The sequence below is a fragment of the Chiloscyllium punctatum genome, chromosome 26, assembly GCF_047496795.1.
Source record: "Chiloscyllium punctatum isolate Juve2018m chromosome 26, sChiPun1.3, whole genome shotgun sequence".
Classification (NCBI taxonomy): Eukaryota; Metazoa; Chordata; class Chondrichthyes; order Orectolobiformes; family Hemiscylliidae; genus Chiloscyllium; species Chiloscyllium punctatum.
Window position 1 is genome coordinate 36,683,933 of NC_092764.1, and position 15,876 is coordinate 36,699,808.

At 37.4% G+C, this 15,876-nt stretch overlaps 1 protein-coding gene across 1 annotated transcript in view; it reads left to right on the plus strand.

Moving 5' to 3' along the window:
• phlpp2 (PH domain and leucine rich repeat protein phosphatase 2) overlaps positions 1-7,258 on the plus strand; it is a 162,903-nt gene extending 155,645 nt beyond the window's left edge. Inside the window, exon 19 of the mRNA XM_072596139.1 lies at positions 42-7,258. Within this exon, the coding sequence (XP_072452240.1) occupies positions 42-1,208 (1,167 nt within the window). The 3' untranslated portion in view covers positions 1,209-7,258. The remainder of the gene's footprint in view (positions 1-41) is intronic.
• The last annotated feature ends 8,618 nt before the right edge of the window (positions 7,259-15,876 follow it).

A 15,876-nucleotide genomic window follows, 5' to 3' on the forward strand; every position in this document is an offset into this window, starting at 1 on the left:
AAAATGTTTGTAATTAATATATATTTGTTTATTTTCCTTAGGACAATAAAGTAAATGGTGTTACTTGTTGTACACGTCTATTGGGCAGCACGTACCTTTTCCCATGGGTCCTTCCAAGACCTCACGTTCACACTATATCACTTGCTGCTCAAGATGAATTTCTTATCTTAGGCAACAAGACGCTATGGGAATATTTGTCCTATGCTGAGGCAATTGAAGCTGTTCGGAATGTTCCTGATCCTTTAGCTGCAGCTAAAAAACTTTGCACACTTGCCCAGAGCTACGGTTGCCATGACAATGTTGGAGCTGTTGTAGTATACTTGAGCATTGGGGACGATAATTGTACATGTGAAGTACATGGAGTTCCTATACCTAGTCCAGGTGTATTTGCTCCTGTTAACATGATAGTAAAAGATAGTACTCACTATTCTGTCACCCCTTCATCAAGTAGTGGCATAGCATCTGAATTTAACAGTGAGATGTCTGCTTCTGAAGTGAGCAGTGAAGTGGGATCTACAGCATCAGATGAGCAGCCAGCTGCAAGTCTGGAGGGTGGTGTAATTGCTCGGTCTGAACGTCGTTGTAGCCTCCATCCAAGCTCTTCCACTAGTGTTTTCCAGCGGCAACTTTCCAGTGCAACATTCTCCAGCAACCATTCAGATAACGGCCTTGATAGTGATGATGATCAACCAGTAGAAGGAGTAATCTCTAATGGCAGCAAACTGGAAGTAGAGGTGGATATCCATTGTTTCCAGTTCAAAGTTCCAGGAAACTCCACTATTTCACAAGCCCGTGATGAGGGATTGTTTGTTAGCATGTCTGAGGATGATAGTCCAGGAACTTATTTAAAAGTGCAGAGACAAAATGGTATGAACAGTGGATCATTGTCAATGATTAATAAGGAAGGAAATGACTTGAAGAAGTCCTCATCTGCATCGAACCTACAAGCAAAGAAATTTTCAAATGGCTCTGTGGTCCCTCTTGAAAAAAGTCACAACATTATTGAAGTGGCTACAGAGGCACCAAAGAAAAAATGTGGATATTTTGCAGCACCTGCACAACCAGATCCAGAAGACCAGTTAATTGTGCCACCAGATCTGGAAGAGGAGGTAAAAGAGCAAATGAAACAGCATGATCCTGTTTCAGAAGCTGAATCTGAAAGAGACAATAGATTTACCCATCAGGAGGTCTACGACACAGCTCTGTAGCAGTCTTCCGGTGTTGGAATGTCTGCTGTTCAGGCGTTGTCAAAATGGGGGTTAGGATAATACAATATTAGATATCTCTTGTACAAAAGGTAATCATGCCAACTCTAAGGAATGTTATTTAAATTGTACATAAGTCAAAATAGATTCAAAATGCTTCAGCATATGTCAAACCAAAATCAACTGTGTGATATTGGCAATGAACTCATAAGATTTTTTAAGTTATCTTATGTTCATTTTGGGATTTTGTTTTTAAATTAAGCTGCGTTATCCTTCTTGTGACATGAACAAGTTGTATTTAAAATGGTAAAAGCTCTATGGCATCTAACTTTACATACTACCGCCTGTGTAAAATGTTTACAAAGCTTTTTCAATTAAATGGACTGCAACTAAGTACATTTTGACAGTTTAAAAATATTAGCAGCATTTCTAAGTAGGTTAATACAATTTCAATGGTTTCAAGTTTTATTGCACTGACCAAATTTTCCTTGTTTAAAATCTGACAACCTAAAATCTCTGTTTTTAAATCAGTAGTACAAAAAGCAAGGCGACTGTTTTAAAAAAAAACTCAGTTTTTTTGAGACGCAGTCAGGTTTGCATGGTTATGTCTGCTCTATTTATAATCTTTGCTGCTAAGCACTCCAAATAGTCAGGTGTCTAATAAAGGCTTGCACCCAGTTTGAGCAATGCAACCTTTCAGGCATCCTTGTTTAAGAAATATGATCTTAGAGTTAAGTGAAATTATATTTCTGTTTAAAGTGACAGTAATACTGTTGCTTTAAATTTTAAATTGCAATCTTGATGCAATTACAAAGAAAATTATGAGTGAAAGTTGCCTTCAGACAGTGTTGTGCTTTATGAAAACTGCTGCAGGTATCTGTCTTTCTGTTGCAATGAATCCCATCTGAATTTTACTTGTGCTGACAAACTTCGTAGATAAATACATTCTGAATTGTGATTATTGGTAAGATTTTAGCTATTACATATTCAATTTCCATGTTTATAAAAATGTGTTTTCTGAAATTCGTTTTCCATAATTGTGTGTGTGTGTCAGGAAATCTGTAGGTCTACTCAGAGGATTAGACACATGTGCTTTGTCTATTTATGAATACATTTCATAATTTCTGAAACATTGGTTTTAAAAGGGAGGAAACTGATGAACATTATTACTTGTAAAGGAACACTAAGTGAGTTAGATCTTTTGACTTCTTGGAATGATATCAAGCAAATGAATGTAACTGCCACAGTGTGATTCTTTTACTAATTGCCTTGCATTGATCAAATTAAAAGTAGAATTTAGTTTGGTTCTAATTTTGTTTTATCCTCTGGCAGGGATTTTTGTTCATGAAGTGGCCGAGTAATATAAATGAGTTGGAGTTACTTTAGTTTAAGGCTAAATAACATGGCTGGTGCAAGGGATGTATAGAGGTTCCTCTGCATAATAAGAATAAAAGAAAATTGGTAAGAAAATAAATCGAAAATTTGTAGAGTACAGTGCTAAGGCATTCTAATGTCTTGCTAGCTAATCTCTCAGTGGGGAAAGATGAGCAAGACTGAACAAGAGTAGATAGGATAGGGGGCAGGATGTTTAAATGGATTTGAATGATGAATTGGCCATAATTCAGATTTTTGAGTATTTACTTTAGTAATGAGCTTCAGTAAAGAAGTCCCACAGCTGGAAGAAAATTTTTGTTTGACCCAAATCAAAGAGTAAGACTTTTAAATTCATAAGCACCAACACCTTGGTCCCGTGTGATTGCAGGGTCCCAAGACGTAAGATGAGGCGTTCTTCCTCGGGTGGTTAGGGTTTGGCAATAGAGGAGGCCTAAGACCTGCGTGTCCATGGTGAACTGAGAGGGGACGTTAAAGTGTTCGGCCACAGGGCAGTGGGGTTGGTTGGTGCGGGTGTCCCAGAGATGTTCTCTGATCAATGTGGATTTTGCCAGTTTCCTCTTTTCCTCTCCCCCCACCTTATCACGGTCCCAAGCCTCCAACTTGGCACCGCCCTCTTGACCTGTCCATCTTCTTGCCCACCTTCCTCTCTGACCTATCATGCCCCCACCCCCTTCCCATTTATCCCTCAGCCCCTGGCCCACAAGCCTTTTCCCTGCTGAAGGGCTTATGCCCAAAATGTCAATGCTCCTGCTCCTAGGATGGTGCCTGACCTGCTGTGCTTGTCCAGCTGGCACCACACACTCGACACTGAAAAATATTTTTGGATATTTTGAACAGCTTAGTTTTATCTGAGATTTGTGAAAATTCAACACTAATTGGATAGTTCATGACATGGGTAAGAAGAGCAGGAAAGGAACATAAAGAGCTTAGTAAACCACCTCAGTGGAAAGAAATCAAACTCAATGTTGTACACCCTTTCCTCTCCCAACCCCAAATCCTAAATGTCCTAAGCTGAGAAAATGATCATTCCTGATCATCATTAAACCACCCTAACTGTTGTGCTGACTGAGATTTGGTTGCAATGGCTAGTTATACTGCCCACAGTCAGGTCTGTCAAATACACAAATTAGGAGCAACCATTTGAATGTGGCATTGGAGGACTATGAACAGATACAGAAGATAAATAGTGAAACAAAATTTAAGAAAAGGAAAGCAAATGTGGGTAAAAGCTTGAAACTTGTTTGTTTTGTGATGTCAATTTTTAAAATTGCACAATGTGTCTAATTCCATGAGTCTTACCTATAGCAAACATAGAGTAATTGGACCAAATCAAAAAAATGCATTGGCTTAGAAAATGATTTAGAAATGACCTTGCAGGAAAAAAAATACAGCAGTGTGTTCTTGCAATTTGGAGTTGAACATAGGCTGACAGTGATGTGAATTTGCAGATAGGGGCATAGATATTAATTGAAAATCTTCTAAATGAACAAATCTTTGTAATCAATTAAGCTTTTGTTCTTTATTATTAATTGTGAACACTAAGATTTTTAGATACTATGCGTAGGACTGCCAGCACTGATCGATGTATCTAACATGACCCATGACCTATACAGGATAAGTTTTGCCTGGCATGTAGTGAATTTTCTGGATACATGGGTATGAAATAATTTAAATATTTTGTATGCAAGATTTAAGTATTTTATTGAGTGGGTTAGGTAGACCTGATTTAAGGAAATGAGTATTATTGAAATTTGCTCAAAGAACAAACTTCAACTGGGATTCTTAGTTGTAATTTTCTTGTAACTGTATTTTACCAATATAATGAGAAAAATTGCAAGTGGTTAGATAGTCTTGTAATTGTACAAATATTTTCACTTGCATGGTGAATTAAGTTTGATGTTTTAATGAATCTTAAATGTATGCAGAGTCATTCTGGTCACATTTGAGAATCTGCAGCCTGAAGTATTTCATCATTCCATTGACACAGATGGTATCAAAATATTAAAGCTTATTTTTCAAGAAATTATAATATGCAGGTAGAAAAGTTATAGCACTGGCTTATTAGCAATCTTAACATAATTTTGAGTATAACTAGACAGCATATCCCAAAATTCACTGTAAATAAAAGTATAATGAAATTTCTAATTTTTTAAGCAGCAAATCCTATATTATCAGAGAAGACTAATTTGTACATATTGCACCATATTCATATGGGTGATGCTGAAAATGTCCATATAATTATATATTGAAAATTGATTTATAAGGTACAGTATTATAGTATATCGTACATGCAAATGTTCTCCTGATAAACATGACAGGAAAGCAGCACAGATTGATTTTGTCACTCTTGGTTTTAAAATAAGCATGCATTCCTTTATTGTACTATAATGTTGAATGGTACAATGGCACTGGAATTCATTAAAGGACAAATGATTTCAAAATGTATTCTTTTAACCTTCAAACAACATTCGAGTTGGAAGAAGACTCTTTCGTTTTGAGGTTTTGTTCAGCAGTGTCCAAAGGCAATTATTTTAACCTTTGTTCCTTCATAATGACTTTCCCTGAGGTTGCTCGATGTTTCTTCCACATAGATCATGCAAAATTTAAATTAGGGTCTGCTTTTTAATCAAGTTTTTAGCCCTTTTCCTAACTGGATACTGATCTGGAAGTTTTTGCCTTCAGGGTATCCTGCATGTAAAAATGGTTGAAAATGTGCAAAATATAAAGTTTGATTTTGCAGAGAAGGATCAAAAGTTGAGAAATAGCCTTTGTCCTGACCTAGCTTTCACCGTGTGATGAAAATTGCACCACTCTGCTGATCAAATTTTCTATACAACTGTTAAAGGAAAAACAAATAACTCCTAGGAGTGATAAAAATTAATTGTGACTTAGTCACACCAATTTACTAATCTTCTCTGCGAGAATGTAGCCAAATCAAACATTTTAATGTAAATACAGTAGCACTTTCTTCAACCTTAACTGTTGAAACATCCATTTTAAAAATGCATCCTTTAATTGTGCTGTATATTTTGGTTTTTGAAGTATTTTTCAGTTGGCAATACCTTGGTGGAGTTTTCAAAGTAAGACAATCAAATTGGATAAGAGTATATTCTCCCTTTGCAGCAAGTATGTTTAAGATAAGTTTTTGAAGGGATTTGCATCATTCTTAAAACTATAGTTATCTATAAAGATTATCTAAACTTAAAGTAACTGAACTAATTGACCATGAGATGGTGTCCTTGTAAACTCAGTTTTTTAAAAATGATTTTCTGTGATCCAACAAAGCTTGTGGCTTTGTCTAATTCCTGAGGGTAAAATCATGTTGTAATCTGGAGGATAGATGTGCTACTGATTCCAAATGAAATCTCACAGGGACTGAGATTCTGGTTTGGGGGAGCATAAAAGGTAACACTGAGAACCAGTTTAGAAATACCATGGACCAGATGTTGATAAGGGGGAAATTCCATCATGTTGTAAAGCAACAATTTGGATCAGCAATTCAATATCCTATGAAATAATGTGTTTCATTATTCTGACTTAATATTTAAGTCCTTGCAAATATTCAGTCATTTAATGGGCCTTGTATTGAATTTCATCTCCTCAAACTTATGTCATCATGTCAAATTCTTATTACTATATTGTGAAAGGCAACGGGAATCTGCATTTTCTATTTCTTAAGTAAAATGTCACCTCCAAATATGTATAGCCATAATAAACTCTAGCATCTATAAGAACCAGCAAGTGAATTTTTATTAAATTAACTGTGTGAAAGTGTTTGCTTCTCCAGAAGTTTTCTTTACCAAATGTATTTTAATGCAATTTGAATTCAACTGTTAAATCAACCTCCTAACCAAACTGAAGGCTCCAAATAATTAATGAAGTTTTTCAGTTGAGGCACTCCTGATGAGGAGGAAACTTACAAGTATTGGTAATTGTCAATTTTTTTGAACAACAGAAGTATTCAGGATGTAAGTTTGCTTGCTGACCTGGCAGGTTTGTTTTTAGACGTTTTGTTACCATGCTAGGTAACATCATCAGTGAGCCTCTGGTGAAGCGTTGGTCCCACTTTCTATTTATGTGTCTTGGTTTTTTAAGGTGAGTGATACCATTTCCAGTTCTTTTTCTTGGAGGTTGGTCAATGGGGTCCAAATCCATGTGTTTATTAATGGAGTTCTGGCTTGAATACCAGGCCGCTAGGAATTCCTGTGCCTGTCTCGGTTTAGCCTGTCCTAGGATGGATGTTTGTCCCAGTCGAAGTTGTGGGTCATGTCTTCTGGTGGCTAGTTGGTGTTCGTGTATCGTGGTGGTTAGTTTTCTGCCTGTCTTTCCGATGCAATGTTTGTTATAGTCCTTGCACGGTATTTTGTAAATGACATTCATTTTGCTGGTTGTTGGTATAGGGTCATGCAAGCACAGTCACAAACACTACATCGGACAGAGAGGCAGAAAACTAGCCACCAGAATGCACAAACACCAAAAGACATGACATACTATCACTAGTATCCTTACAGACAGACAAAGGAGGACACGACTTCAACTGGGACAACACATCCATCCTAGGACAGGCTAAACAGAGACACGCACGGGAATTCCTCGAGGCTTGGCATTCAGACAGGAACTCCATCAATAAACATTGATTTGGATCCCATTTACCGACCTCTGAGAAAAAGAACTGGAAGTGATATCATCCACCTTAAGAGACCAAGACACACAAATAGAAAACGGGGCATACCACCAGAGCTTCATTGATGTTACTGAGAACAGTAACAATGTCTGAAAACAAACCTTCAAGCTGAGGGAGCAAACTTGCAACCTGAGCTACAAATCTTCTCAAAAATTGCAAACAAAAGTATTGAAATAGCTATAGAACAACTAGCAATTATATTGATGTAGGTGAATTTGCGGTAACTAAATGTTGTCAAATTTACTTCATATTATTTTATTCCATGTATCTGATGCCTCTAACTCACCCATCTAATTTTGCTACATCTCTGATTCCTGTATCTGTGTAGGAGGTTTATCAACTAGTACATCTTAATATGTTAAAGGTGCTATATAAATGGAAGTTGTTGCTGGTACAATCACCAGAAATATTTATAAAACAAACGCCATGCTCGTGACAGCTTCAGATTGGAAGTGAGAACCTTTTAATGTCTCAGAGCAGCCAAAGTTTATACATATATTTCAGAAGTGCCTATAGGTTTTGTCAGTGGAATAAACTAAGATGTTTACTGTAACTTATTTGTCAATGGCAGTAACTTCCCTTTCGAAAGATCTTCTGTGGTAATGCAGATATCATCAATGTCACTGGTTCTTAACTTAATCAGTAGCTGCATCAGCCTAATCTACATTTTTTGTTTCATGTTTTTTTTCTGTAAGCCTATAGAAATTTACAGGAAACTGAATCAAAAGAGATTTGTCAAATAACTTTCAGAGCCATCATTTTTTGACCAATAAGGAAATAGAATTTGCCTCAAATAAGTTTCAAAATCTTTCACTGATTAACAGGAACAGTTTGAATTACAATCACCCCTAATTAGTGGTTCCTTCTTTTGATACATGACAACTGTGAACATTTTTTGTTGCGCTCTTTTCTTCCTTCAATCTCTTCTCACTATTACTCACTGTGCGTGTATTTCCATCCTTCAGTTTAAAAAGCAAATCAGAGAAAGGAATTGGAGAATTCTCTGCAACTTAACTCCTACACTGACACTGTTCTGTTGTTTCACGTCTGATTTTGTTAATTATTAAACAATATTAATGTCAAATTAGGAACTGCTGTTGGTTTGATCTTTTATTATTTGATATTTATTATAGCCTCTGGCTATAACACAACTACGAACACCAGTATTATTTTCCTGACTGTTTAATAGTGAGAACAATAATTTATTTCCTTTCCTTGATAATCATCAAACAAGCCCCTACTATGTCTTAGACTTGGCAATTGCAGACAATGCAGCAACTTAGCTTTTTGTTTTGGTTAGTGGGTAATAATGATTTTTTTTTAAAAAGGAAGTTGATGAAGACCCAACAACTACAACTTGCATTTACATAATGCTTTTAACATAGAAAAACATTCTAAGGCATTCAGAGCCAAGTGACTGGACAAAATGGTCACAGGTCTAATGAAAGAGATATTGGTAGAGCTGGTCAAAGGCTTAGATTTTAAGATTATAAAAAGATGTGAAGGGACTGGAAAGGGAATTCAGAGTTGAGGCCTACATAGATTATTCTCCTTGGCTGTCAGTATTGTCAGAGAAGGTTGGTGTATGAGACCAGAGTTAGACAGAGACTTCTGGAAAAATTGAGATGGATAAAGTGGATAAAATGTGTAATGATCACATTTAGTTAACAATACCATCTGTGACTTTGACTCTAGTTATTTCAGTTCCATTATAGAACAGTAGCAAGATTGGAGAAATTCAAATCTATAATTCAAGGAAAGACAACTTGGATTTGGAAGGGGTGAACATTTCCTCTGATCTTGGAGGGAGGAAGGTAATTGGAAATGGACCTGTAGTTTTCAAGGATAAAGAAATGGGAGATATTTACAGAGGTGATTTTGAAAGTGAGGAGATATGCTATAGTACTTCTAGAATCAGAGCAATTTATAATGTGAACTAAACCCAGAAAGAGAATTTGTGACTAGCAGTTTAGTTGGAATGGGAGTCCAGGAAGAATGAAATGGGTCTCATGGACATTAATAAGGAGAGATCATAAGGGGAAATGCAGAGAAGCTGGAGAAGAATATGGCTTCAGTGATATGGTGGTGGAGGTTTGATTGTGGATGAGACTATTTGAACTGAACAGCTGCATTAACCTTAGTTGTCAAAGGACTTCATGAAACCTTGTCACTTGTTGGAGGTGATGGGGAGAGAACAGGAGAGAGAGTTTGAAACAAAGTGTCTTCTTTCATTATTATCGCGCTAAATTGAAGCTCTTAAAATTTTAATGTAGTTGAAAACATGTCAGTTCTCTAACTTGTGATCACAAGTGCAATGCACATCCCCATGAAATAAACCGATTTATGCAGTATATTGTGAGTTATATACTCATTTGCTATTGACCGATTAAAGTACCATGTTCAGTTCCTAATTTATGCTGTTTAACCAAGCTCAACAGGCTATGGAAAGGGCTGAAAATGTGTTGCTGGAAAAGCGCAGCAGATCAGGCAGCATCCAAGGAGCAGGAGAATCAACGTTTCGGGCATGAGCCCTTCTAAACGGAGATTCTCCTGCTCCTTGGATGCTGCCTGACCTGCTGCGCTTTTCCAGCAACACATTTTCAGCTCTGATCTCCAGCATCTGCAATTCTCACTTTCTCCTCCAGGCTATGGAAAGGGAAAATAACTGGCCAGGCCTCTAACTACTGAATAGTAGCCACTAAGCCTGGATAAAAATTACAAATGTGAAGTACTTTATTGAGGACATGGCAAGACAGTATCATTTGTGTTATCCATCTTTCAGTCTAGCTCAGCCTCCAATCTCCCTGTGATGGAATAATCTATGACTCTTTACAATCATATGAGAAAGTGCCATATATACCCCCTTCAGGAAAGAAAGACAAGACTTTTTTTAAAAATTCACTCACCGGATGTAAGAATCTCTGGTTGGCCAGTGTTTATTGCCCAGAAGGCAGTTATGAGTCAACCACATTGCTGACAGTCTGGAGTCATGTGTAAGCCTGACCAGGTAAGGATGGCAGCTTTCTTCCCTAAAGGACATTAGCAAGCCAGACGGGTTTTTCTAAGAATCGACAATGGTTTCATGGTCATCATTAGGCTATTAATTCCAGAGTCATTATTGAATTAAAATTCCACCATCTGCTGTGGCAGGATTTGAGCCCAGGATCCCAGGGCATTAGTTGAGTTTCTGGATTAGTAGTCTAGCGACAATACCAGTCGGCCATTGCCTCCCCTAAATGAGTCCAAAGCTGCTGTATTTTTCATGGTACAACACCAGAATATGTGTCTTTGAATGTCTTAAAGAAAATAATGACTAAACATACAGTGGATTTGTAGAAACATCAATAACCGAATGCAAGAAACAAGAGTGGTTTCTCATTAGATGTCAAAACCTTCACTTATACAAACTATTTAGATAGCTGTTACAGCATTTAAAATGTTTGTTTCGTCATTAACAACCTGTAAATTTTTTTGAATATGGAGCAGAAAAGCCTTTTTTAAATTCCACATGCTCTTCAGCTTTTGGGATTATAACAGTCTATATTGTGAGATTTTCATTTCTAAGTTGTGAAATTCTATCTGCTGAGCACTAAACTCTCACTTGAATCAAGATCAATGCCATGAGATTGAGTACTGATTATCGTTTTGCTGCACTGAATGTAACTCATGAGCCAGCACCCCTGTTAAACTTAACCTTTGGAACAGCAATCTAAATGTTCAGATCCTTGCATATGTATGAAGGGATACAGCAGTTCTGGCACTTACTTTTACAGTTTGAGTGCAGCAAAAGTTGGGTGATTTTATTTTTCACATTGTTTATTTGTAGAGTGATAAGTGTACCAGATACATTTTAATTTTTTTTGTAGAAGACACCCAATACTATATTTAATGATTTTTTTTTAACAATCCTTCATTGTTTCTGTACAATAAGCCTTGATGTGATTAATATCCTGGAAACTTGCACATATGGGGCATGCATTTAATGTTACTGTGAATTTATAATTTGTAATTTTAATTCATGCAGTATTCATATTGCACATGGTTCAATCAGGACTGAGATATAGAAAATATTTTAATGTATATGTATTTTAGCATGCAAAATTGTGCATAAAATGTAATAATGAGATTCTGTTCTGTTATTATTTAGTGTAATTTGTTTTTCCGTGCATATCATTGTTCAAGTCTGAGGCACTTTGGAGAACTCGGGACTGGGTTTATGCGGATTAATTCCCTTAGTTATCAGAGTATGTTTCTTAAAGATGCTGCTATAGATTCTGGAGGATCCATCTGTATTTTTGATTATCTGTCAAGCCAAAGTAGCAATAAAGATTTATACCACATAAAACGTATGGTTATGAAAGTTTATTCAAACCTAAATTAGGAAATAAATGTTGAGTGATGTCCAACTTGTCTCCGTCTCCTCAAGTTGCATTCGGTTGAATTTTGCTAGTTTCTTACTCTACCTTCCCAGACAAAGAAGGAGCTGCCCCAATAGGATAGGCTGACTTAATCTGGGCTGGGACCAGTGTCCTGGTGGATTGTGCAACTGGAGTTGGGAATAGTGCTTTAAACCATTTTAAAAAAAGGAGAGTTCAGATGAAGGGAGATAAAAATCTAAAGGGAAGTGTCATGACAATACCTGCCACACTTACCTGCTATTTTTCTCCTAATGTCTAAAGTTCCGTTTAGCGAGAAGCAGGTAACCTGATCCTACCAAAACAAACATTCTGCTTGGCTATGAATATTAATAGCTAATATAGAAAGGGAGAAAATAATTCATAAACTAGCACAACTGAAATAAATAAGACCCCAAGTCTAGATGATATGCACCCATGTATGTGCAAGGAAACTAGGAAGGAAATTACAGGGATACTGCAAAAACACGACAGAGGTGGAGTTGCTGCCAGAGTTAGAGATGAACAACCAAAACTGATTCTGCATATAAAAGGAGGGATAGAACAAAATCTGGAATCTATAGATGAATCTGCACTATTCAGTGATCGGAAATGTACTGGGAACTATTGCACAATTAGAAATAAAATAGCAAGGATTCTTTTTAACTTATCCTGATGAAATTCATAAAAGAGGTAAGAGAGGTTTGGAGGGATATGGGCGTGGTGCTGAACATCTCTGACTCTATGAAAGAAAGAAAGATAAGACATGTATATACACATCCCTCTTCAGGAGATTTAATTGGGTCGAGGAGCTGTTGACACACTTGGAGCTTTGCAGCAGTCATGGCTGCCTCTGACCTTATGACCCTAAAAGTTCAGAGCAACCAACAGTTTAGGAAGTCCTTGACTAGATTAACTAGATTACCCCTATTTTTGTTCATCATATTTGCTCTGGTTCATATTACCCATGATTAGATCCAATTGCAGATCTTCCTTGTAGGAATTCATTGACAATGTCTTCATTGTAGGAATTCCATTCCCTCATCAGTTTTACCCACCACCTCTATTTCATTAACATATAAATGTGACATTGTTAATTTCCCACTTAACTACCCAATTTTTCTAATGCTGCTTATATTGTCGTATTTTACCTGTTAACTGCAAAAGTTTGCCCCCTCCAAGTTCTGATATGAAGTTGCTTGTTCCTCAGTCCAACTTCTCAGTGGCCCAGACATTTCAGTTAGTGGAAAAGACTCTTTGCATGCCATGACCTGTGAAACAACTTTGCAAGAAACCTTGCAATATCTACAGAAAGAACCTTAACACTCAAACTGCATTCTTCAATGGAGATTTGCAGTGCTGAACTGCAATCAAGTGAGCTGTTCAAAGAATCCACATGACTAATTCTCATAGTCATCCTGCCAGGAAATATAAAGCACTAATAAGTCACTCTTCTTAAAAAGTGAAATAAATGTTCAAACTAAATTAATCAGAAAGCATTAACTTCCTTACACTCCTGCCTGGCTTCTAATTAAGGGCAAATGAATTCATGAATTAATAAAGCTACAGCAGGAAAGAGTTACCTGTGGTAGGTGTTAATGAATCGATCACTATAGATGAAATGATTTTGATCATAAGACGTAGGAATAGGAGTAGAAGGGCATTCAGCCCATCAAGTCTGTTCCACCATTAAATGAGATCGTGGCTGATCTGATATTCCTCAATACCACCTACCCTGAAAGAAGGAGCTGCCCCAATAGCAGGCTGCAATTAAACTGGGCTGGGACCCAGTGTCCTGGTAAATTGTGTAACTGGAGTTGAGAATAGTGCTTTAAACCAAAAGAAAAATGTGGAGGGTTCAGATGAAGGGAGATAAAAATCTAAAGGGAAATGTTATGATGATAAGCAGAAAGTTTAATGATAATAGTGCATAAGCTAATTAGGTGTAGAATACAGAATTGATAATGTTCATGTGATGTCTCTTTAACTTGGGGTAGATTGTCTGACCTGTTCTGGATCCTACCCTTTGCTAGCTTTGTTGTTGGAAGTTTAAGTGGGTCCAGGTTGTTTTACTCTTAACAAGGCTCACACACCCACAGGCAATGCTGACGGTATTGGTGATGACTCAATAAATTTTTAGTCTTCAAATCTCACAGGGAGATATTAGGAATGTCTGGTTTTGTGAATAGTTTAATTCCAAGATAGAATTGAGTATGCAGAAGTAGCTAATTAGCATTTCTAACTGTCTACAAGGCCCATGTAATGTACACTGATATGGCTATGTTTTTAAAATATTCATTTAGGGAATGTGGTCATTGCTGGCTGGGCGAGAACTTATTCCCCATCCTTGGTTACTCTTGAGAAAGTGGTAAGCTGCCTTCTTGAATCCCTGCAGTCCATCTTGTTAAGGTCAATCCACAGTGCTAGATTGCAGAGAGTTCCAGGATTTTGACCCAGTAACACTGAAGGCATGTTGATACATTTAAAATTCAGAAAGATGAATGGCTTGGAGTGGAGCTTGCAACTGGTGACATTTCTTTGTATCTATTTTCCTTTTCCTTCTGGCTGGTAATGGGCAAGGTGCAGTTCTGAGAGCCTTGGTGCAGAAGAGTGTATAGCAAGCTATTGCAACATCAACTTACAGGATTTGGAGATGCCGGTGTTGGACTGGGATGTACAAAGTTAAAAATCCCACAACACCAGGTTATAGTCCAACAGGTTTAATTGGAAGCATTAGCTTTTGGAGCGCTGCTCCTTCATCAGGTGTTTATGGAGTACATAATTGTAAGACAGAATTTATAGCAAACATTTACAGTGTGATGTAACTGAAATTATACATTGAATAATACCTTGATTGTTAAGTCTCTCATCTGTTAGAATGACCATGTTAGTTTCACTTCTTTCATATGTAAATCACAAATATTTTTGAAAAAAGTTTTAGTGCTTCCAATTAAATCTGTTGGACTAGAACCTGGTGTTGTGTGATTTTTAACTTTTCAACTTACAGGGTTTTACAAGATATAACCAAGCCTCTCAGAAACCAGTCAGTTTGTAACTGAGAGGGGCTGAGAGCAAAGACTTGGTGACGATTTACCATGCAGAATGTAGGTGGGACCTTGTGTTTGGATTAAAGTGACAAATTTCATGAGGATTTAAATGAGGCTGGTAGATTTTTCTAGTTTTGGTTACAGGAAGGAATCTCCCAAGATACTTCTCGGTGTCAAAGTCAGCCCTGGAGTAAGACATTATCCAATTGTAATAGGAAGTGAGGGATGGAAAATAGGTTTTGACAGCAAGCAAAAGAATAAAAAGTGTCCACTTAAGGGACATAGTAATGCATAACCAAAGCAGAAGATTTTCATTTTTTTATACATAGAATGTGGGGAGTTTGTTTGTAGTTTAGAGTTGCCTAAGGTTTAATCAGTGTTTTTGTTTCAGGCAAGTCTTTAAACTTAAAATCTTACGTAATTCTTTGTCACTGGAAATTCAGGTATCTTTTAAAAAAAATATGATCTCCATGGAAATCATAATGTCATAGAAGAATAGTTGAACAATAAATTTGAAAGCTGTTTATCTGAATGGAGCATTTGTAATAAAATAGTTGAGCTAGCAGCACATACCATACAGGGCTACAATGTCTCCAAGGAGACAAAATCCAGCCACAGGGTAGGAGGAGAGAGTATAACATGGCTGAAGCAAACAACAGGATATGTGGCCACATTTAACAGACACTGCTTGCTGTCTCCATGTTGTTGAAAACCATACTGCAAAGCCTCTTCCAAGGATGCCCATCTTGAAGAAGCTTTCCTCCTCCTTCTGAAGAGAGCTCAGTAGATCTGTCTCCCACTGCAACTCCATAGTTATCTCTTCCACCTTGAAGCTCTTTGACCATGTTCATCCCGTGTCCAGCCCTACCTCTCCTCTCTGCCTCCCTGACCTGCCCGTTTTCCTATGCACCTATCTGCTCCACCCCTCCCCACTGACCAATCATGATTAGCCCCTTCCTGCAAACACATATCACCATCCCAGCTATCCTTCCAGCCCCACCCCTTTCCTTCTATTTATCTCTAAGCTCCCTTTTCCCTCCCCAGTCCTGATGAAGGGTCCCGGCCCAACACATTGACTTTTCTGCTCCTCCGATGCTGTCTGACCTGCTGGGATTCTCCAGCTCCACATCTATTGACACTGACACTGCCAG